The following is a 25,153-nucleotide window of genomic DNA, read 5'->3' as shown; positions in this document are numbered from 1 at the left end:
AACACGCCTCGTTGTTTAATTTAATATGAACTTTTATAGTTTAAGTTTACCGGATATTTATGAAGGCGTGCACACGACTTTTATCGGCTGTAACGAAATATTGTGGCGATAAAGAAGCACGGGGAGGATGCACCAAAAAGAAAACAGATACTGACGCCTGCGGGGCAAATTTAATAGAGCAGTATAATCGACTTATTTTCTTGCAAACCATTTTCGTATTTTATAAAACTTGCATGTTTACAATGAGACGTTGATTTATGTAAAAAAAAAAAAAAAAAAAAAAAAAATCCACCATATGTACATTAAACTGTGTTACCAATATTTATTTCATATACATCTAAAATAAAATTTAATTGCTGCAGCGCGAACTGTATCTGATATTCTTTTTTATTTACAAATCCTTCATAATTCATTTATTTCTGTTTATTTGTTATTCGGGATATAGGGACAGATACACGCGCATAGATATTATGAATATAAATTTTCATCGGTTTAAATTTTCAGCACAGAATTTTTAACGCAGATGCGCGGAAACACTTTTTGAGGCAATCAGCTCTTTCAAATATGTTTTATCGTCTCATTTGTTTCGTTTTTAAAAAGCTAAATAAATGCTTTATTGCGGGTGTAAAAATTCATATATGACGATTTTATATCTTTCTGCTCCGGCCAACTCCCACAACCTCGTTACACTAATTAAAGTCGTTATTATGCGTAACGTGGGAAACAAGATGCAATCACGATTCACATTTATTCACGAATGAGTACACCATCGATCGCTAGATTCTGTTTACGTGCGAATGCGAACACGACGACGAGACGGTCATCTCGTTTACATGGAAATCTCGAATTGGCATGCGCCGATTTCAGGGTGATATATGATACGGTTAGGGAAAAAATCCCTTTCACGAAGACGTATAGGTGAGTGATGGATGGTAAAGGACGGGATGAACATGCGTGAACAAAAGTGCAACGGACGTTTCGATTTTCCGAACCGAGAAAAATAACGATAAGGAAATTCGTTGAAAACTGAACGTATCTTGAATTGGATATCCGGTTCTTTATTTGCATGAGGAAAATTAATTAAATTTATATTCGCATACATTCCGCTCCTTTAATTTCGCCAAAATAGTTACACGTGAATTGTAACTTACGTGACCAAATTATATATATTCGGGTAATGTTTTACTAGTACAAACAGTAAAAGATAATTCCGCTCAGAAAGATGTGAACGCAAACGAGCTTGAGAATAAATCATGCAATTCGTTCTCATTTACAAAGCTAGATATGCGTCGTACTTGTAGAGTGATTTTATTTAAACCTCGATGAGCCAAAGATCGAACGCATTAATAGCTATTAAATTAAAGAATAATATTTTGTAAATTAAACAAATTAACTTGTTTCTTGATTAATATTTAGAATTAACACTCAAAATATATCTTGAATTTTCTGTAAATAATGGAAGTCTTTTTTTTATTATTTAGTCTATACGACAATATTATTGATTTGTGCTTTCTAAAAAAAATGTATCCCAGGAAAACTAGATTAAAAATATAATAATTATTAATTCTCTATCATTTTGGATAATTTTCAATCACACAACTTTGCTTATGCATTTTTGCACTATAACATAAAATTAAATTTACTTCTGAATTTTTATTGAGTTTCAGTAAATTTTGATATGAGGAACTACAGCTACAAATGAAATAAAAGTAAATCACTTACGAAATTACGCTGCAGAAAGGAAAAGACAGATTTGTTGAAGAAATCCGCTTTCCTCTTTTGAGTTCTATCGCGTTAAGATCCAGAAAGCATTCTTGACGTATGAAATCAAAACATGGAGCAAATGGAAATAATTCTTATTCCAAGCATCAATTTTAAGCTAAATTTTCCAAAATAATATTGTATTGTTCTCACCGATTTTTTAAAGCAATGTAAGAGAGATGTTTTCATACTCATATATACATATTTCTATTTATACTGTGAATGTATGTTTTTGTCTCAGGATCTTTTGCTGTCTTTTATAAGATTCAAAGATTCTATTTACTTTAAATTTCTTAGATTTTCCAATGAAAATCTTTTCAAAATGTAATACATCGAATACTAAGAGGATCAGATATCAAATAAGCAATGTGGTAAGTGGTAATCCAATCCCTTTAAGCGATATTGCGTTATTTTTAAATTTCATGTGAATCAAAATATAAATCAATCCATTTTTGTAATTAGTTTTAAAGTAAACAATGTTAGTATTAACATATGCACTAAGTAAATAATAAATAATTAATTATATGCATTTATTAAATATTATAATAAATTTATATTAAATTTAATATGTATATTTTCTTGATTTAAATTGTTTAACTCCATTTTTCTAGTTAAATTAACTACATATTGAGTAGGGGCAATGGCGATCTCTAGAAGTAATTAAATAATTAAAAGTTAATAAATCGAGAGTATAAATGTTATAAATAAATCACTAAGTGTAATTTGACATTACACTTGAATTTTACAGAGTAAATAATGAGGTGTAGTGTGCGTTCACTGCGATAAAGCATTGTGATAAACGATGTTCAATGAGAAGAACGAAGTCTTTTTAAGAACTCGCGATTGATAGAAGAGCAAATAGTGGACGTTTTATCAATTTGAGGAGCAATCGGGATTTAGTGAGAGCGCCGATAAAACGTCGAGCAGCTGCAAGAAAAGCCGGAGTTAAGGGCAGATCTGCGGAGGGTGTGAATAAGGGTATATATCGATTCTTTTCGAGTATTCATAAAAAATTGATCTGATGTATCCCCATTCGACACGCGGAGCGGGTTCGCTCTCTTGTTTACGAACCGTATCGACGGTGGGCTTTTCCACTGAACGCAATTTAAGCCAAACTCCATTTGTCGGAGCTGCGAAATCGTGTGTAGGCGTCCGTTAACGAGCATCAACTAGCATTAAGCTCTATACGTTCGCCATGTACGTTTTCCACGAATGCCTTTTTTTGGTTTCGTGTCGCAACAACGAAACTGCACAACGAAGTCTAACGTATACATGCAGAAGTTATAAAGATTATTGCGTCAGAGAGGATCGTCATAAGAAGAAAAAACTCTAATATCTGAAATTTAAATGGCCATCTTAGTGGTTGAAATTTTTATGATTATGCGAAAGTATGAAGCAGACTCCAGATTATTGAACTGAAGAATTTGGATTGGTAGCCTGAATCTTGCTTAAAAACGTAGTAATAATATCGATCCATAAGAGTTAGCGTGCTACGCGATTGTTAAGGGCGTTTATCATCTACATATCATTCAGGGTCGCCAGATTTGTGTCAAGAACTTCTTGCACGCTCGCAGATACAATATCCGAAGACGTCATAAAAAAGACAATCGAAATACTTTCAGCGTGCGATTCATGACAGCATAAATACAATATTATGCAAATGATCGCGTAGAATATGAAGCTCCATGTGAAAAATCCGGTTTTTTCACCGAACTCCCTTGCTCTTGAAACGATAATCTAGAAAATATTGCAAGTGCGATCGAGAGAATATGCAAATATGACGTTTCACCATGTTTTCCGCGAAACTATGTAATAAAAAAAGTGTTCAATGTATTTTAATATGTAAAGTTTACTCTTATTTTCTTCATAAAGCGGAAAATAGCCAATCTCTTATCTGGTATTTTTGATCATGTATCGTCGATAATCATGTGAGATGTTTTATCGATAAACTGTATAAGGGAACCTCTCGAAATTTTAATAAAACTGTGTACATATAGATGACGTAAATAGACGACATTTTAGAAAATATTAGTTAGCCAATAATAAACAATTTTAAGAGAGAAAATTGCCCTTTATATATATAAAATAATTTTCAGCCTTTTTGGTTATATCTTAAAAACTATCCAAAATATCAGAAAATGTGTCATATGAAAGTTTTATAGTAAAATTACTTCTATTTATGTACACCAATATTTTAAAAATAATTCTTTTAAAAATTCATGTTTTTTAAATTATTTTTTAAAACTATTATTATTGTGACGTAAAAAATAAAAATAATTTTAATACATACAAGAATGTTCATACAAAACTTATTTGATATCTTAAGTTTTCAAGATATAATAAAAGAAATTAACATCTACAAATAAGAGGTAATTTCACTCTTTAAAAGTGACCCTACACGGTCAATAATACTGTCATTACTTTAACAAATACTGACAATATTATACTGACCGTGTGTGGTTGATATTGATGAAGTAACATAGGGTACTGACGGTAATCTGGATTTTAATTTTCGAGCATTAATATCGCTTTATTAGGATTCATGTCACAGTATGTCACAGTGTAATAGATAACGTACGTAAAACAAAAGTGAAATATATTGTCAATAATGCGATCGTGTAAAAATACTATAAATATTGATGTGTACTGTCAGTATTACTGATTTAATATTACTGATCAGTATTATTGACCGTGTAGGATCACCTTTAAACCGTTAATTGGTCATAATTGATTTTTATAAATTCATCTGTTTACAAGTGCGGTCTACTTGACGCTACAAATGCTTCGAAAATTTAATTGACTAAATGGAAAAATTTTACTAATTAACCAATCAAAAAATGCTTCGGAGCATTTGTAGTATCAAATGGACTGTCGCGTCGCCTACGTAATCTATGTGTACACAAGGTTTCATTAAAATCAGAATTTAATACTTCGAGAGGCTTCCTTGTTAGACAAGATATTGTTATATAGGCATATAAAGAATATATGAAAAATTATAAATAAATTCGTCTTGAATATGACTGGAGTAGGACCATAAGAATAAATATAATGTGTGATGATCATCTTACTGTTGATCAATCACAAGTATTAATATTAATGCATTATTTCGTGACCTCGTCCTGCTATATTGAACAGCGGATGGTAATTGATTTTCGTCGTGTAGTCGGTAAGCTCTCCCGCGATCACGAGAGTACATTGATTACATTAGCATTAGGGCAAAAAGGGATCGGATTTAATAAACCTCAGTGGATATGATCTTAAAGCAGTATTAAAAGATTACAGTTCATCTCAATAAGCTCTCGCTTCACAACGTTCAAGAGATGATGAGAAGAGGAATGTATGGGTATATTACCATTTCGTCTTAAGCGATCATGATACTTTACACTAGTTTCCACAAAAGATCGTTAAATCACGCAATACGGCAGCTCATGTTCTCTTTTGCACTCCGATAATTTTTATCTCAAAGCCCTATCCTCAGTTAATCGCTTTCCGATTGAGCGACACAATTCTTATCATTTAGAATCTTGTCAAATTCAGCCAATTCGCGACATACCACTCACCTCTTACGCTCGATATAATAACGACGCGAGTGCCGTCGAGGACGATGCCGTCTTCGATCGATGATGGCTAGTGCAACCGTGGCCGTTTCCCTGGAATTCCGCCTGGAATCCGCACGATCCCGATCGTCTCGACTGTACAGTGAGTCCCTTCGGGAATCTCGCCTGCTCTCGAGTCCGATTTCGGTTCGATCCCGCGAACTTGTTAGCGTCCAGATGAAGAGCGACACTGCGATCATCTTCGCGCGTTTCCCTCACTTTCGCGTGCCGATAGTTTTTCATCGAAACGCGATAATTACGATTCGGCGATTATTTCCACGGTATCATTTCACTTCCCGCAACATTAACAATCTGAGGCAGCTGCGCATCTTTTAGTGAATTTGAGAGAAGCCCGTTCCACATTTTTTTCATTCTTTTGCGCGTGAATTTTATCTTGTAGCACAAAGCCATAGCGATTTTATTCGGTTGTATCACAATAGGTAACAGAGAGTAAAAGAAGTTATTTTCTGCATTTTTTTAGTATTTTAATAAAACTTTTCCACCCATAAAATGCATGAAACTCGTATCGATAGAGTTTCCCGAATGCATCACGTACATCCGGTCTATCTTGGACGAACTTATAGATTTCCTTCGGGGTTCGAAATCTTCTCTGCTAAGAGAAATTTTTCGAGATTATGAGAGATGTAGCGATTCAATTTCCTTTAACAGCATCAGGAGCTAAAAACAGTTATCATTCTTTCTTTTATTCGCGCGTTTCTGTTTATTTCTTTTATTTGCCAATTCGACATCTGCAGTGTAAATCGCAAATTGCTACCGTATATATTTAAAGTAATTTTAACGATGCAACTTTGAAAGATCTAACTTAGTTTTATTCAATATTTATAATTGTATGTAATGACAATAGTAAATAAAAAAATACGTAAAGAAAGCTGGAAGCTATTTTGAAACTATTTACAGATAGATATAATTAGAATTCATGTGATTAAAATGTAGATTATCAACGTGAATAAAGGCATTTAAAATCATAACCGAGTTTTAATTTGATGCTCTAATAACGGCTTTCAAAGAGACACAATAAATCTAAAACAAACAACAAATATAATAAATTCGTGAATCATCTTCCACATTTTGCAATTTCTCCTTGGCATCAGAAAATATTTACATTTATTTTCTCTATGACAACTGAATTTATTTCGAACAATATGTGCCAAGTTTAAATGTTCGCGCATTTAAAATGAACACGGTTTATAAATTATATATATGTTCAAAAGTATTCAATGTATATATCTAGAAATAATCAAATAATAACTTTAGATATCCATTAGAATTACATTTTCCTTTCTCCTTCATGACGGGTATGAGTGTAAATGCGATATTCTTTTAGAGCATATTAGTGCTCGACAAAGATGAAAATCGCACGCATGACACAACAAGAAATAGGCCACGTTACGTGACAAGCTTTACACTCTGCGAGAAACTGTCATATGGGTGTTGAACAAAGCTGACAACGCAATAATCTGACGTCATTTAAATTGATCCGCGTGCTACTTGTTATTAGAGTTAAGCCGATATCGTCCAAGAACAATATTTATTGTTCGAAAGTTGCCGACAGTTATGTGATGAACTGGACGGAAAAAACGTATCCGTACGTGGAATAACATATCATGCATGGAAGCGTTTCTTTTTTATTTATTATCCCTTTTGTCTTAAAAAAATTACGCGGCATTGTTGAAAAATTATGCACTACACTTAAAACTATCAAAATTTTGTGCTAAACGACAAAAATAATAATTTATACGGAAATTTATGCAGAGACATAAATACACAAGAGCTGCATACTTATAATGCAAATAGGAAGGAAAGAGATTCGGCAATTATAAATAATTATTTTGAAAGGTTCCTTTCAACAATAAGTGCGGAATAGTCTATCTGTGTTCCCGTTGCATTGGCGGACACAATGGAAATGTCACCGCCCGTGACATTTCTTTTCTGCTATCATCGTGGTAACGAAAGACGTAACTACAAATAAGAGCGCGACACCAACGAGGTAAAATCGTAGGTAGAAAAAAATAATTAAATGGTCTTGAATCTGTGCTGACACAGCGTAAATTTATGCTTTTTGCTGACATAATAGACTTTCAAAATTTGTTATATTCATAATGGTTTATTAAGATACAGTTAATTGGACTATTTATAAGTTCAGATTTGTTAAATTCATTTGAAAGATGTAATCCGTTCAGAAGCCGCTTTGCAAAATTATATTGTTCGAAAATTGTCTCACTTTACATTTTGTGCCATATAATATACAGAACATAGAGAGAACTTGTCTATGAACGTTAAGTGATCTCCATCATAAATTAACAATTAAATGCCCGCGTTCGGTATACGCAGCGTAAATTTACTGCACGAACGACGTATATTTCTCCCACGCCATAACCATAAACGAATCCCTTGTCGCACCGTCCTCGATTCTTAGCATTTAAATTTATAATGCTCAAACGTGCTTGAGTTTAATGGTTCGTTAATAGATTGTTTTATCGCCCGTGAGATACTGAACGTTATATGTGCTTCTCAATCATAATCTACATTTCTGCTAACATTGCGGAATTTCTTTGATTGCGAATATAAAACACGTTGCGATATCCCGAGGCAATAACTCCATTTTTATTATCGGACGTATTGAGGCTTGTAATATTAATGTATTCGATTTACATATCAATTGCTGTTCGTTATTATACTCTTACCTAAGCATAATTAATAAATGAGCAAGCAATTATTTATATAATTAATAATTAAGCAGACTACTATTTAGATGCAAATTTGCAAAGAAGAAATATTTCTGCAACGTTAATTATACATCATGACGAAATTATAAATATAAAAAGTTAAATGCAGCTTATTGCCTTGGTAATGACAATGGCTTTGATGTTTTATTAAAAGTCTGCTAAAAGCGAAATAATTAACTTCAGCTGATAGTAATTCTTTGTTTAACTGTGGCCGACATGACTCGTACCGTAAACCGATGACGCCACTGCTCAAGTACAAAGCACTCAAGCGGAGCTAAACGAATTCCAAAAGACAATTCCTTCTAAAATTAATATCAATAATCCACAGCTTCAAATCCTACTTCAGAAATGACATCTTTTACAAAACAAAATTTAATTACACGAACATAAATTCTACACATTTATGAGTTCACCGTACATCTGTGTGCAGATTAAAGACTATGGCACACAAAAAAAATAAACAATAAATAAATTAACATTTTGGATTTGCTTACGTCGTTGCCTTAGATCTCTATTGTGATTGACCGATTCGTTTATTACTTACGTTCTACTGCCTTATGTTTTTTTTATTTTCCATAACCTTAAGACATATGTTCTGTTTTCTGTTCCTGAACTAGACTGCTCTAGAACTTTCTTTCTTGCTTTCGACAAATATCAAATGTATGTCTATCTCACTGTAAGTTCTAAAAGTGTACACTAGTTCAGCCACAGAAAACAGACCTATAGCCCAAGACTTCATAAAAAAAGAAAGAAAAACGAGTATAACAACGCCGATAAATTTCTAGGCTCAAGAGATTGCAGCGAAGCTTTATACCACCACACCGCAAGCAAGAAACTGTAATAAAACCGCGATCTTTTGTTTCCAAGTATCTCGATGCAGAAATATTCGCGGCCGTACTAAAATTCGTAGAATGGAGGCGAACGAAGGCGAATAGCCAGTTAGAAAGTGTCACACTGCGAACTATGTCAAGAGTCGATAAAATCCATTAGTAAAATTGGAATATCCTTCGGTATGATGGCGACTCAACAAGTACCTCGGTCGAATCGCAAAACGACTGAACTCGGAACGCTGCGCGGAAAACCATATATCCGCAAATGATCCACATATTTTTCACATGTTGCATAAAAATTCATGATGCACTGCACACACATACATACGCGCGCGTATATAATTTGCGTATAATGGCATATTAAGTATTTTAGATGTTATCATAACTTCCGCTGGGAGAGAAAACGCTCGTGGGAATAGGCTCGCACGAAATGTTACGAGTATAGCTAATTTTGACATAAATTAGAGCTCACATGATTTCGCATCTAAAAATTTAGCTACAAAAATGAAAATAATTTAGACACAAAAATGAAAATTTTATTGAACTATCAAAATAATTATATATTCTAAATTCTCTAGAGTAAAATCTCACTGTAAAGAATGTAAATTGAGCCAGTCTTGAAAAAGAGGGGTTCAATTTTCAATCTTTAAGAGTGAGAGAGTTCATTCTTCAGAGTGACAATTCATTTAAAAAATTCTAGAGAGTAGGACAATCAAATTAGTTGTTAGAAGAATATTTTTGTAGCATTATTATCGAGCATCCTAAATACTTATTTTGAAGGTCCAACAAATTTATTTTTTCAAATCTGTATCTATATAATAAATTATTAGATGTTTCAGCAAAATTGTTCTTTTTCTGTTCATTCTTAAATCTATATCCCATATAAAAATCTATAATATACGTAACATATACTGGAATATTTTTGTATGAGATATTTTTCGAGAATAAGATCCCAATATATAACGCACGAAATCCATCGTTCAAGTGGACACGGGATGAACTAAGAAAAGGAACAAAATACAAAAGCGAAGTTCTCTCTTCGCGATTGCAAATCCGTCTTGTGTCACACGGTAGCATGACGTCGATTCATCTGTCACTGATTTTTCCACGTCAGCGTCCGGTCAATGAAATAAGTACCACGATACTGAATCTTCAATGACCTTAATGACTCGATGATAAAATGGTGTATGTCACATATCACAATCGAGAAGCATGCCGGATTTCCTGGCGTGTGCCTAAACTGTTTCGATGAATGAACATATGATCGTAATTGATAACGTAGCAAAAGTAATTTTTTATCATTATGATCATTATTAATGCAATCATACGTGCGTACAAAATAAATCATCTTGTTCTATTAATCAACTAATTCAAGGTAAACCCAAAAATTTCATTTCTGATAAATATTAATTACGCTGACGCATCATTTAATGATCATTTAATGATCATTTAATGAATTTTATACGAATTTCGTTGCAATAAAATTTCGAGCTTTCTTATAAATACATATTCATCAATCAAAGTTTAATTACCATTTAAATAAAACCTAGTTAATGAGGCAAGGTAAAGCGCAGTATTCGAATAACTCGCAAACACTACAAGGAGAATGGTATAAAAGTGGAAACTTCGTTACACCGATATGTTATAGCCACGCTTAAATTATTTACTCTAGCGTATACAATGTAGCGCAGAAAACGAAGTCGCGACAGTCGATCTCGCAATAGAAATATGATATTACGCCTTAATAGTGGTGAAGCTTTATTGCTTCGTAATTTGCAGAGTAATTTAAAGAGCATATCGCGTATCTTAATTGCTTGTTTAAATACAATTTTGAGTATCTTAGGCTTCTTGCAAATGGATTTCCCATAAATATTCGTTCTAAAAAATACGAGCGTGAACTATGAGATTTAATATAAGATTTAACACTATATGATATATAATTCTTAGTATATTGGTGTTTCTGTCAATATCAACATAATGGATTTGAAATCCAGGTTGGACTCGGAAGTTAATCCACACTATGTTGGTGTTTATCACGGTGAGAATAGTGTAAACACTGTTAAATCCACGTTCATATTTTTTAGAGTGTAAAAAAAGATTTTTAATAAATCTGTCTTTTAGACTTTTCGTGCTTTAATTTTACATTGCCTCAAATAAATAAAATCATATTTTCATCAAATCACTTTGGATGGACATGGCTCTGCTTTTATCTTGCGTTACTCCAATTTCTTTCTCTCAACATCTTTAGCTGTGGCTAAATGCTCTTTTATCGTATAATTACTCCAATTTAATTTTCACTACATAATCGAGAAACGATTTTTTGTTTATCGTTTTCAATAATAGAATAATTTACACCGATGTTTTAATTAAACCGTAAATTAAACTTTTAATGGCGCGTCAAAAAATCGAAGAACGGCTGAGAAAAGTCTCAGAACGAGCAAGAAAAAATGTACTTCACCATAGCTTGTATATTAATTCTTGAAAAACTAATAAATAATACAATCATATAATCATATGCAACTGGGTGCAATAATATCAACGCGGAAAATATGAATTAAAGACCACGACGCACCGTGAAAATCGGTTTTCATCCACGACGAAGATACCTGAATCCCAATGAGACTCGAGTGGCTTAACGAACGGCCAGCCAGCCAAGACGCGGTGCGCATGCGGAACTAATTAACACGAGCAATTAGCGTATACGGCCGCCACACGACACGGCGACGTTTCAAGAATGTCAGCGTGGTTCAAAGCAACAAACACGAGACGGATCGCGTTCGCAGCACCGCACGTCCACGTGAGTCAACGCCAACTAAGGTTGGCGGGCCACGGCTTCGCGGTCACGCGACAGACACACCGGCGCGGCGCGCGAGTTGCATCGCGCCGCGCCGCGGCGACGCGTCGCGCGCACACTCTCGCGATTGCGATTATGCCAGCGGCAACAACGGCGATGATGAACGGCGAGAAAAACTGATGAATGTAATGTATTAATGACCAGTTCGCACTCCTATCCCTACCACGTCGCTACGTCGCGGCCACGTGTCACGCGAGAAACGCAACCACGAAACGCAAGTCATTCGCTAAGTCTTATTCTAGGTAGCACTTATTGGTTCATAGACTAAAAAAAAATTACTGAATTTTATTAAATATTTGTTTGAATAGTACTAACGAAAGATTTATTAAATGTAAATATATATTTATTTATAATTTAAATGTAATTATCTTATTTTAAATACATCTTTATTTAAAAATAACATTGTCTCTGAACACACACTAGAGAGATGACCAATCTACTCTCATCACATTGTCTGACAATTGATATTTTTATATTATATTGACATACGTTTTACAAGATACAATTTCGTTTTAATCCGCATACCATGTCCAGAAGTTCACATTTTTACTGACTACAACCGTTGTACAAGTTTCAAGTTATACTGAGCGTGTTTTTATTACATTAATACTGTGAGTCTTATTATAACAAGTTTTGCGATTGAGAGCGAATTTTAATTTTTATACTCTAATATTTTAATATCTTCACCGTTTTAGTTTTGTATTATAACATTGATAATGATCCAACAGGGATCGAAACGTCTGTTTTTGTTTTGTTTATATTTTATTGTTTATTGCCGGCAAATTAAAGTTTATGTTATAACGAAATGACATGTTTTTATTCAGTGACTTCTTAATAATTTCAATTTTATAACGACTAAATTTTAGGCTCGTAGCCCTTTTTCGTTCTGTTCTTTTTTACATCTTTATTTATTGTAAGTAAATATTTTGTTAGTATTAGTCAAACAAATATTTAATAAATTTTTTCGATAAATTTTTTTTCAGTGTACACGTCTTATATGTTTTCTAAACGAATATCTAATGTTCTACGACCGTTTAAGAAATATGAAATAAAACCAACATGTACTATTGAAGAAAGATACTGGACATTAAAAAAAAGGGATGCGAGTGAACAGATTTTACTCTTATCTCGCGGAACTCATCGATTAATTTGCACACGATCAAACAAGATCCGTATCAGATTAGAGATTGAGATTGAGATTGATAGCGAATTCGGTTGGACGCAATAATGTGCATAAAGTTGTTGTACCCTGATTTAATCTGAGCGTAATGCAAATATTACGAATTACAAAATTGTACGTATTTTACACCTAACATAACAAAGCGTATTAAAGATTTCAGAGAGGGCTTAATCCCTTTTCTATATTTACTCTCTAAATTCTTTGGAGTGAAATTTAGAATGAACTCTAAAGAGAGAGTGTGAAAATTGAATCAGTCTTGAAAAAAGTCTTGACAATTCATTCTCTAAAAGCTTTAGAGAGTATACTTAAAATATTTTTACGCCAATCTGTGTACGACGGCTTTAATGTGCACCAGTGCGCACTGAGTGCATCCAATCAAATTCCGCGCTGTGAGAATTAAATTTAACCAATCAAGAAAAGTTAATTAACCTTTAGATTACGGGGATCTATTTTTTAAATCTTACAGCTTTTTTTTAAGAATGATTTGTTATACTTATTTAATTATTTAGTTTTACTATTTCATTATTTGATTTGTTATTCATTATTTCATTGTATTCTTTGCCTCAAAAAATACGACACTGTTTCAGCGCCACAATAGTAGGTTTTCCGTCCGTAAGATTAAAATTGATATTGATTTTCAATTTCAATCTCAATCTCTAATCTAATACAGGCACAATAGGTTTGTTCGTGTTGCTTGTACTTTTTACACTCAGAATTTTTATTTTCTTTTTCTCTTTCTCTCTCTTTCCAACACACGAATATATGTATACTTATCTCGTAAGCGTAAAATTTTTACGTGATTTTAAGCAACAAATAGAACAGATCTAATGACTCGGCAACAGTTCCTTTCCAACATAATTAATAGATTCCGTTAGACGGAGGCAACATCGACAAAGTTGATGAATTACGTAGCTCGGATGATCACGGACGCTAATGGCCGGCTCTAATTACCATGCGGTGCAGCTTGACTGTAAACACTTTCTAAGATTACAGTGATTTGCTTCTTTTGGATTAATTAATTGGCATAGACCGTCGAAAGCTAATAAGATATGCGCCACTATTATGTTATTAAAACTAGAAAATAAATTGGGGCAATCTTGGTAACTTTAACATTGATTTTCGCAACGCTTGTTCTCTGATTGCGACCTTTGTCTACGCCAGTCTGCGGCGTCAAAACACATTTGAAAACCAATCTCACATGGCGGCGAAGTTGTTGGAATCGCCTCGAAGCGGTCATTGTAGACCTCTGTAATTCAAATACGTAATTCCGCTTTGTCGGTTAATAGAAGTCCACTTATCTAGATAGGTCATCAGACGATATAGAGATGAGACGTCCTTTCCGACAACTCAAATGGAAAACTATTTTCACTGTCGCGCGCAAACGGAAAGAAATCTACATCGTTGCACGCGTTGAATAGCGATGTGTTTCGCTCGACCGTAGAGGCACGACAAACCTTTATTCTTCTCACGTTAGATCATCCAAGGAACGTTGAATTAATACTATTCGCGATCCACTGCGATTCGACACGTACTGTCACGCAAAGTCCATCTTTATTACGGTAACCCACATAATTCGTCGGAGTTACGAAGGCTGCACTAAAACTTTATTGGTACTAAAACTACCCCTTCGGGAAGTCGCTTTTTCATGGCTTTCCAAGAATTTTCCCTCGACCGCACATTCACGAGGGCGACACGAGAGGATTGACATAGGCAAAATGGACGGTCGGTTCGCTCGAGCGGAATTATCGAACCGTCAGATTGTTATCGCCGGATACAACGAGCAGGATAAGGATCTATTATTATGATGTTTATGATAGCTTTTTCATGTAAAAATTCGGAGCTACCGTAGACGTAGCATCGCGACCCGTCGGTTTTCGGCGCCTGCGTCAGGTGATCCTAGAGATCCTCAAGTAAGAAATTGGATGCCATACGTTTGGTCCGCCATATTTTTCAGGACTTGAATGAATAAGATTATAAAGTGGAATGAATAAGATTATAAATAAGATAGAATGAGATATTCACGCATGTCATTGTATCTCATGCATGTATTCTTTATCTTGAACAAGTTTTAAAAAATATAACGGACCAATCAGAAGTTGTCTAAACGGTGTCCAATCTCTCATTTGAAGATCTCTAGATAATCCTTTAGGCGATGGCTGACTCGCGGCCAACCACTTTCACTCAAAAGGTAGGAGGAAAAGTAAAATCGTAAATTGCTGCGATAAACGAAACAGCGCGAAACGTCGTATGAACGACTTTGGAGCAAAATGTTGACGAAATAAAAAATAAATTCCAAATAAAATCGTTCCTTGACCATCTTGGAAACAACTTCCTTTTAAAGAAATTTAATCAGGCTGTAGTTACATTTAATTAGGTTTCTGTCTTATGTTCTTAATTTTCAACATTAAATCTTGGTAAAGTGAAGTAAATGAAATTTCAGATTACATTCCTTTGACAATTAATCAAGTTAGGAATTCCTAAGAAAAATAAAACTCTATGTAAAACTAGTTTAGAGTTCGCGAGCCGAGAAAGATAATATTATTTTGTTACTTCAACGGAAAACGTTGTGCAATCAAGTTGTTGAATAGTGCGTTCATTTTCTGCACGTCTAGATTATCAAGTGACTGATGCGCGGAAATAGTTTTACGTGTCACAAACCACGAGTAATGCTCGGGAATTGCAAGCATCTGCATACATATATAGATCACGCAATGTGCTAAACACGTTTGAGCCATTAAAGAAGAACCTGGAAATAGCATCGCGGTGGAAATTAATGATAATCCGTAAAATACAATGTCCATAAAATTTACTACATGCTGAACATTTGTGGTTCCGCATTAAATATATCGCGATGAGGAAACAGTATCCAGATGACATTTTTAGAGCATCTTCGTGCAACATGTGGATTATTTTGGCAACGAGACATCGTATCGATAAAAAACTCGTTGTCTACAATTTCAGTGATATCAAAGTTTATATTTTAGATATCAAGACTTGACATCAAATCACATTTGCTGTTATTCGAATTCTTGTTCTTGCTAAGCAAGCCAGCCAAATAAAACAGATTTGTAAAAATATATAAAGAAAAAAAAAAGATATATATAAAAAACATCTTTCCTGCCTCGATCTTGACTCTAAAAAAAACACCGTGGTATTGGTGTACTTGTACCACGTAGCACACATAAAACCGAGCAAACGCTTGTTTTTGCTTGCTTAACGAATCAACCATGGACGTGCAAATAAACGTTTGGATTAGCGTGCGGCCAAATACCGTGACGTAGTTTTACGTAATCACTGGTTACTCCGACTTCGAAGGATCCGCTAAATTTCATGGCGACGTCCGCAAAAAGAAAATAACTGTGTAGAAGTCTAATTCGATTAGAATAACTTGTCCCCTCGGGTGACAAAGTAAACAACGTGGGGAACTTCGCGCCTTGGCGCGCAAACATACGTTTCATATCGCTTGTCCTCTCGCATGCGATTTGTCGTTCCTCCCCCTTTTCGTGTATACCTGATGTGATATCTCGTGTGTGGCTACATATTACTAAGACATTCGCGTGGGCGTTGATATACACGGACGTATCTAAAGCGCGCTGTGTGGGTGTGTACAAATCAGATTTGATCGCACTCGACGATAGTTCGGCAAACATTCGCGCACTCACTGTCGACGCGTGGACTTTTATTACCTTCGGAGTGGACGCGGCTGATGGGACGGGACAACGCACAATATTGGGATGACCGAATTTCGTCGTAACCGTCGTGCGACCTCCAATTTAATTGTGAAACGTTTGAAAATGGTAGCTGTTCCTCGCGACATTGTATTTTCACGCAAATCCTACGAAAATCTAAGATTTTTTCCACTATTTTCCCGCGGTATTCGCTGGCCTGTTTCAAATGTACGTGTACACGTGTTGCATCCGTTTATATAAGACGATGGCAGAAAGAAATTGGAATAAATCCAAAGTGGTAAAATTGCAATTCTTCACTGACAACGCGTAGCAGCTGTTGCTATCAGTACAGACTTAAGCGCCGATATCCTGTTTTGTAGAGACATAACAGTGTTTGTGCATACGTATAAGATAGAAACACAGATACCGCTAAGCCGCTGGATATTTCTTCGCACAATATATGTAACTTACGTAAACTCCCCGAGCTATGTGACCTTGCAACGCGATTGTCCAGATTAAAAGTAGTATCACCTCGACTTACCTGCAACAAAAAAGAGGAATAATGTTTTTATTGAGATGTATTAATTCTTAATATAACATGTAACATATTTTTATCCATATAACATTTAAATATTATTCACGTGTGCTAAAATCATTCGGTATTTATATCGGAATTTAAATCGTGTGAAAAGATTTGCTATAAGATACTGCTAGTTATTCAAGAAATGAGATTTATAATTTCAAGATATATCTAAATCGTTCTGGAGAGAAAATAGCATCTAGAAAAATGTTTTTTATACAGAGATGTTATTTATGCTTTTTATTAATCATTTCATCGTTATAAAATTATATGATATGCAATATACTATTTATTAGTCACAGATCAGTGACGCGTACAAATTAGTCATTAAATTATAATAAACAAAGTTCTGGGAGTGTTTTACGTTTATTATATAAATTTTACAAAGTATGGATTATTACTATTTCTATGCAAAGCATTTATGGTAAAATTATTCAAAACTGGTCAATGTTCAGTTTACATTACAGATACGTGTATAAAAAATTTATATGAAAAACATATGAAAAAGAAGGAGCGCTCGATCAGCATTAATTATCTTAATCGAAAGAGTGAACCAAATTTTATCATAATTCATAATTATAAATAAATATTAATTATTATATATTTTTGATAATTTTATTTATATTTAGTAAAAGACAGAGAGAGAGAGAGAGAGAGAGAGAGAGAGAGAGAGACAGAGAATTTTAAATATCTTAATTATTCCTATGTAAAACGTGCAATTTAAAAACTAGAAAAAACAAATTTAAAATTTTTTTAAATTAATTCTTATCATTCCGTTTTTTAAATATGTAAATGTTAAATGTCTATAGAAATATGTAAAAGATCAATCTTCAAAAATCGTAAAAGATTGCATCTGTGCATGTTTCACTTATTAATTTAGATTATGAATTATTTGTGATACTCATGGATCTCGGCCTTTAAATCTCTATCTCTCTCTTTCTCTGTCTCTCTCTCTTTCTTTTATATATATATATATAATAACTATTTCAACATTGAACGTGGTTTTAGTATGCTTGACGTCATACATGAGTGTAATAAAGGCAGTGGCTTTGTGGTCTTTTCGGGTTCTCAGGATATCAGGGAATATCGGAAATTTAGGAACAATGTATGAAACCGCAAGTGTGTGCAGGAAGTCAGTGTATTCGCAGGGTACATCCTGCGTACTCAAAACCGTTAAAATCAAACGTTAAAATCAAACCGTTCAAAATTGACAATATAAGATTCACTATTAAATTGCAAAATTAAATCGCGTGAAGTAACATCGCAAAGTTTAATCTATGAACTTAAAGACGGATATATTTTCTTTATACTCAGCTACGTGTGATATGTGACCTGTGATCGATTTTACTGCCAAAGTAAAAATGTACAAAGCTGTACACATACTCTTAGGCTGAGTTTCCACTGAGCGCGTCACGCATCGCGTCGTCGAAGGAGAGAAAGAAAGGGGTTGTGTATTTATATAATCTTATCTCTTTCTCTCTTTCATGACGCGACGCGTGACGCGCTCAATGGAAACGTACCATTATTCTTAGTCCTATTAACCGCAACTTATGCAGAGAATGATATTGTATCTTTATCACGAATTCATGATTGATTTTATTCAATTTAATCAATTTATTGCGTTATTCGTATTTAATGCGTATTAATCAATGTCATATGTCTACGATGATATTACATGAGTTTGAGGTACTACGAGGCAACGTAGAATGAAGCTCTACAGATATACGAATCGACGATTTCAGACTTTGCCAGGCAGAATAGCACGGTGGGAGCAGTAACCATCGATAAAGAAGGTTGCTACAAGCCGGATACTGATCGACCAGTTTCACTTGTCTTGCGACAACTCGTCTTTTCCCCTGTGAGCCGTTTGGTGGCGGTTGAATGATAGTCTTACATCACTTACAAAACCTCGTTTACTCGACGCGATAAATCTATTTCAACATAAAATGGAAAATCTCTTGTGCAATACAATAAATCCATGTTGCACGTCACAATAAATATTTACACAATCATGTTTTACAATACACGGAGAGAATTTTCTTTTAAAATTTACCTTGAAAATATGGTGATTGTGGTACAATACAATATTTTAAAGATTTTTACCATGCACTTCAGTAAAATTGATCAAACTTATTTTATACTTTATTGTAGTTTTATTAATGAATGAGAGAGATTTATATTAAAATTCTTCGAAATGTTGTCCCACGGCTGTCATATTTTCAGGGTAAATTCTAAGAAAAAATTCTCTCCGTGTAGCAAAACAAATCATCTTCCTAGATGAGAAAAAAATTAAGAGATAAAATACTATAAATTAAAATTAACAATAAATCCAAGGCTCAATAATTAATAAATCAAATCAATAAAAATAATGGGCTACGAGCCAGAGCAAGTTATTTTTTGTTATAACTTTAATATAATATAAACACATAAACCATAAATTAATTTTTACTAAACGCTAAGATATTTGAATGCTTAAATTTTGATAATTAATATAATCTCCAATATAAAACAGATTCAATCGATACAGTTTCCAACGTATAGATAATTAGATGTAAGTTTCCAATCGTATAGAAGATTTTAATAAGCTACCCGTGTCCGCTGCTTACGATGCGGTTGCAGAAAGGAAATTCTTAATCTCGAGCGGCATGGGCGAATAAAGAAGAAAAAGGAAATCGATGAAAGTCCTCATGCGGAGAAACCGCCCTTCAACTAAACAATGGACCGGTGCCAATGCCGGGGATGAGGTTGTCTTGAGAATTCTTCCGAGGTGTATCCAGAGAAAACTAGTTCGCGGAGTGAAGCGGCAGTCTGGATTTAATCACCAACTGCTGAATCATCGAGTACAATAACTGTTACCACGTTCTCTACAAATTACTTCCATGGATTCGATAAGCGTACACGAGCGCTCGGTAATTGGACGACTTTCATACCTTGGGCACTGCAAAAACCGCAGTACGTTCGAATGGGAATTCATGAAAAAATAGAGACACGCGGAAATAGAATTTTTTTCATATAAAAATTTCTTTTGTGAGGAAACTCGCTTAAAGAATTGAAAAATACGTTCCAATTCTATTTCAATACAAACTTGTATTTTTAATATATATATTTTTGTAAGATTACATGGAAAATTTACATTTGTAAACTTAACTTTGTTTTTGGTTGCAAATTAAAATTCTGCAAATAACTTGTGTGGAAAAACAGCCGGTAAAAACTTTGCATAATTAATGCAATTCGTTAGGAAAACTGTGAGTGTGCCCTAATCAATATAACAAACTGCGCTATAAAACGTTATGACAGAAAATAACGCTATAAATAAATGTAATAAATCCTAGATATAAATTTCATTTTTGTTTATTGTTGGTAGATATATAATGTTGTAAAAAGTATTAAATTTTATTTACAGCTGCTTTTGTCAATTGAAGTTTTAAGAGAAGATGTAATTGAGCACTCTATTTCTTTGCGGCTTCTTAATTTTCAATACCATTTAATAATTAAGCGTTAAAAAGATTTTGTTTATATAATGCTACGTCAAAAATAAATACAAGCTCCTTATTTGACTGCGTATATTTTTCTCAATTAAATCTAAAGCAAAGATTTACTAAAATCTTCTTAAACCTACACAGAAACGTCTTTCTAAATCCTTAACATAATAATTTTGAAACTATTACAAGTAATTGTACCCTCTCTAATTAGAACAGATATAATTACTGTGTAAAAGTAGTGCAAAAATGTTTTAAGATTATCGTAAAAATTCAATAATTAGTCTACGAAAGGCGAGGCAATTTAATCTCAGATTAAGTTTAATTTATTTACAATCTTCCTTTTCTATAGCATCAGCTATATTTTCTTCGTTTGGAATTTAATTCACCCTCGGTAGGGATTTACAGAACGCTGTTCCATTTTCCTAAACGGATGCATGTTGATGTCGACGTTGTGGCGGGGCCGTCGGCTGAAGTGCTTCTAAAGTATGAGAGAAGCAACGGCGAGGAGGCACGGGGCATGGAGAAAGACGGAGATTCTCGCTGATACGCACCTGACCACGCGCATTTGAGGGCATCAGTGACGTCAAGGCTTGGGGGCGGAGGTTCCCGATTACGTCACCAGCCCAGCCAGCCAGCCTCCACCGCCACGACATCGATCAGGCACTCGTGGGAAAAGCGGGGTAGAACCGAACAGTGGAGAGGAAACGAAGAAAGGGCCACCTTCCGAAGAAGGAAACATCACTAATAGCCACATCGACGTGGTCTATTAATTAAATTCCTGATTACCCACCGATATTTCGCCCGATCATTTTAGTGGAATCACAGATCTGATGGTCGAGTAAGAAATTCAATTCGAATTGTTATTGACGGAACCGGAAGTGGCATATCTAGCGGTCACTAACTCGCGGTTCATCCCACGGTTAATAACTCCGTTCCTTTCTCATCTCTTTGAAAATTTTAATAACAGTTATAACCATATAAGAATTATAGGGGTTGCCGCAATGATCGTTCATTTATCTGACGTTATTGATTTTTGCAGACTTCGAAAATAATATCGTAAATTCATTAAAAATCTCTCTAAATGTCTGAGTGCATAGAAAACAAGATCTACCGAAGAGTAGTTTTCAAATCTTTTTAGAAAAATCAACAAACTCGTTGTACGAAACCGAATAATCTAAATTGTGAAACTCTTCGTGAAATTTAAAAATAAGGGAGGATCTACTGATTTTCCTGTTTACGTCAGAACTCAGCAACGATCTTTAGGGAAGTGAAAAATTAAGATAACAAAGTGTCGTGTAGCAGAGAGACGTCGAACAGTGGTTACCTTTAAAACATTCCTTCAAAACGTCTTTAATCGAGAGATGCCTTCGTGGTGACGTCTAAATCGAGACGACTTTTATATCCCTTGTACAATAATTTGCAACGAGACATTTTCAGATCGCGACATTTTTCCATCTTGAATTTTGAATCAATAAAAATTGACGACCTTATTTTATTCTTACATAGAAAAAAGATTATTCTTAAATCAACCGTAATATACTCATATTAAGCAAAAACATAATATTGCTTCAAAAATATTAATCTTGATTTGATTAAATTTATTTTAATATTATAATACTTTGCACTCAATTCAAGACTTACACTCAATTAAAAATCTTATACAAATTCAATCAAATCAAGATTAAAATCTTCAAGGCAAGATTACAATAATTTTATTTATATATAAGTATAATATGATTGATTTACGAATAATCTTTTTTTCTGTGTACAAGAGTATCTCTTTCATAATAATACGTAAACATACATATTTCTTTCTTAAGTCATGGTATTGCTAATTGAAGGTAATCCAAAGATAAGCTTAAATGTTTAAAAATCTAATTTTGAATAAATAGGGTAAAACGGATAGGTTAAATTTAGATGACAAAAAGGAATGTCAATAAAGTCGTTTTTGTGCCTTCTACGGATTTACATTAATTTTTTTGTATTGTATCATTAGGAAAATGTCAAAAATAATTATTATATAAAAAAGAACTGGATCCATAAAGTTCTAACTAATTATTAGTCTAGATATATCACTATCATACTTTTCATGATACCTTTTCACCAATAAATAAATCAATAAAATATTTTCGTTTATTATATACTGCTCTGCCATTATATTATCGTAATTTTAGATTATTTATTGTCTCCAAGGAGAAAATAAGTGCAGTTCATAGTGAAAGAACGAATTTTTTTATTACTCTTGGCATACAGGTACCCATCAAATACTTATACGCAATGATGCAATTTTCAGTTTCAAAAAATTGAAAAAAAAAACAAAAAATGAAAAATAAAAACTCTACAATGATGGCAATCTTGGCGCGATATAGAAGCTTAACCTTATAGACAAAGAGTGATCACCTATTTGTGGGCCTCATCATTTGATGAGTATATCCATATATAAAAAATAATTAAAAAATTCATTGTTTTCACTATGAACTTAATTTATCTCCATCTTTAGAATGATAGATAATCTAAAATAATGTTAATATAATGGCGGAACAGTATAAAATGAACAAAAATATTTTATTAATTCACTAATTAGTCATAAAAAGTGTTCAAGTATCATAATGACATATCTAGGTTAATAATTAATTAGAGCTTCATGGATCGAGTTTTTCTCATATAATAATTATTTTTAACATTCCTAATGATTACACAATATAAAAAAATTGTCTAATGGAAATCCGTAGAGAGCACAAAAACGGCTTTATTGATCCTTCTCCTTTTCAGTTTGTATAGAAGATTGAGGTCGCATAGTGTTTGATTCTCATTTGCTCTAAACGTTTCTCTTTTAAATTTTTGAATATCAAAAGAGTCCATTGATTGTATCTGTTTTTTAAATATTATATAAACATTTTAGATTTAATCAAGTAAAAGGTTTTCCCATGAAGTTTTATACATATCAATCTCATAAATATTTCATTCAATTACAATGCATCTCATGATTGTTGCCCAGACGAGATATTTTGCGTTCACGTTGCGTTTGCGAATCGCAACTTGATAAAACATGTTATCGCGTCGCATAACAATTAAACTGCACTCGGGGCGCGTACGCGCGTGCGAGGACGCGGTAACTTTGAAAACAACGTCTAAGCCATTCGCGATTGTGCATTCACCCATCTGCGTAATCTGACTTTCAATTATGCTGCAAAATCAGAACAAGCTCGTTCTCGTTCCCGTCGTATCGACGCGCAAGCACGTCTCCAGGCAAACAATGCGGAACAGTTGTACGTAATTGGATATTTGCCCGATCCCTTAATGAGAGCTCCGCGGCTGAAGAAGCCGGTCGCCTCAAACTTTCGCGTGCGGTTCCGAGTAAAACTCGGTGCGTTGAATTATATTATAACGACACTATCACCGAAGGCGCAACGCGCGAGTAAAATGCCATTCGCAACTACGTTATACGGAAACTCACGGGACCTATTATGTTACGATTGAATTTGAACGATGACGTCTGCAAGAAGTTTCGACACGTAAACTCATTACGCGAGAGCTCACTTGCCTGTTTGCCCCATGTCGGCTTTAAGTCTTAGTAATACTACTGGCTTTATTACATCCGCACGTTGTTTCTTAAAAGAATCAGTTAAGAGATTTATTTGTAATTTTATTTCAAACTTAATTGAATTTTGCAGAGATTGAATTTTAAAAAATTGTAAAAAATATATACTTTATATCCCTTATTAGTCCTTTTACTGTTGTTTTATTTTTTCTTGTTATTGTACATGATTGAAAATATAATGAATATCTTTCTAGGTCGGAATAATTAACCTAAGTTATAATTCGTTGAAAAATATTAAAATATTGAAAATCTTTCATAATTTCTGAGATAAAAAAGTTACGACATTATTTTCTACAATGTAATTCCTCTGTGCTACACTAAAGAAAAAAATGACAACAATTATTATAATTTAATTATAACTTATAGTCATTTTTTAGAATAACTATATATTTACAATTATTTTAACCAAATATAGTCAATTGTGTTCTTAATAATATAATCACAAACTGCTTGAAAATCTTTAATTTTTAAAATATATTTTTTAGTTATTATTATCAAATAAATAGTAAGTAAATTTAAGAAAATAATTATATTTACTATAATTACAATTACATTTACTGAATAAAAACGTTTATTTTATTTGTATCTTAATATTTCACTATATTAATATTTGATTGAAATTACCATAATTTATAATATAATTGTTTCATGTTTGAGAGAACATTACGCGTATGTATGGGTATTATTACTAACATTATTACTAACATATTACGAACATTAATATAATAAGTTAGTAGTAATCTTAATATATATATAAATATATATATAGTATATATTGAATATTTTATATTGAAACGCAAGATTGCTACTAACTTACTATAGGCAGTAAATGAATCTTTTTTTCGCAACCACGG

At 33.5% G+C, this 25,153-nt stretch overlaps 1 protein-coding gene across 8 annotated transcripts in view; it reads right to left on the bottom strand.

Annotated features, from left to right (window-relative positions):
- dnc (phosphodiesterase dunce) overlaps window positions 1-25,153 on the bottom strand; it is a 215,054-nt gene that overhangs the window by 111,376 nt on the left and 78,525 nt on the right. The window contains exon 1 of one of the 8 annotated variants that reach the window (XM_018519404.1): window positions 5,322-5,645. The exons of the other annotated variants lie outside the window; for them this stretch is intronic. Within the exon in view, the coding sequence (XP_018374906.1) occupies window positions 5,322-5,557 (236 nt within the window). The 5' untranslated portion in view covers window positions 5,558-5,645. Of the gene's footprint in view, window positions 1-5,321; window positions 5,646-25,153 lie in introns of those variants that run through there. 8 annotated transcript variants of the gene reach the window in all.

Source organism: Trachymyrmex cornetzi, unplaced genomic scaffold (assembly GCF_001594075.2).
Source record: "Trachymyrmex cornetzi isolate Tcor2-1 unplaced genomic scaffold, Tcor1.1 scaffold83, whole genome shotgun sequence".
In the NCBI taxonomy this organism is placed as follows: Eukaryota; Metazoa; Arthropoda; class Insecta; order Hymenoptera; family Formicidae; genus Trachymyrmex; species Trachymyrmex cornetzi.
The sequence above is the reverse complement of the archived record's forward strand: the minus strand, read 5'-3'. Positions and strand labels throughout refer to the sequence as shown.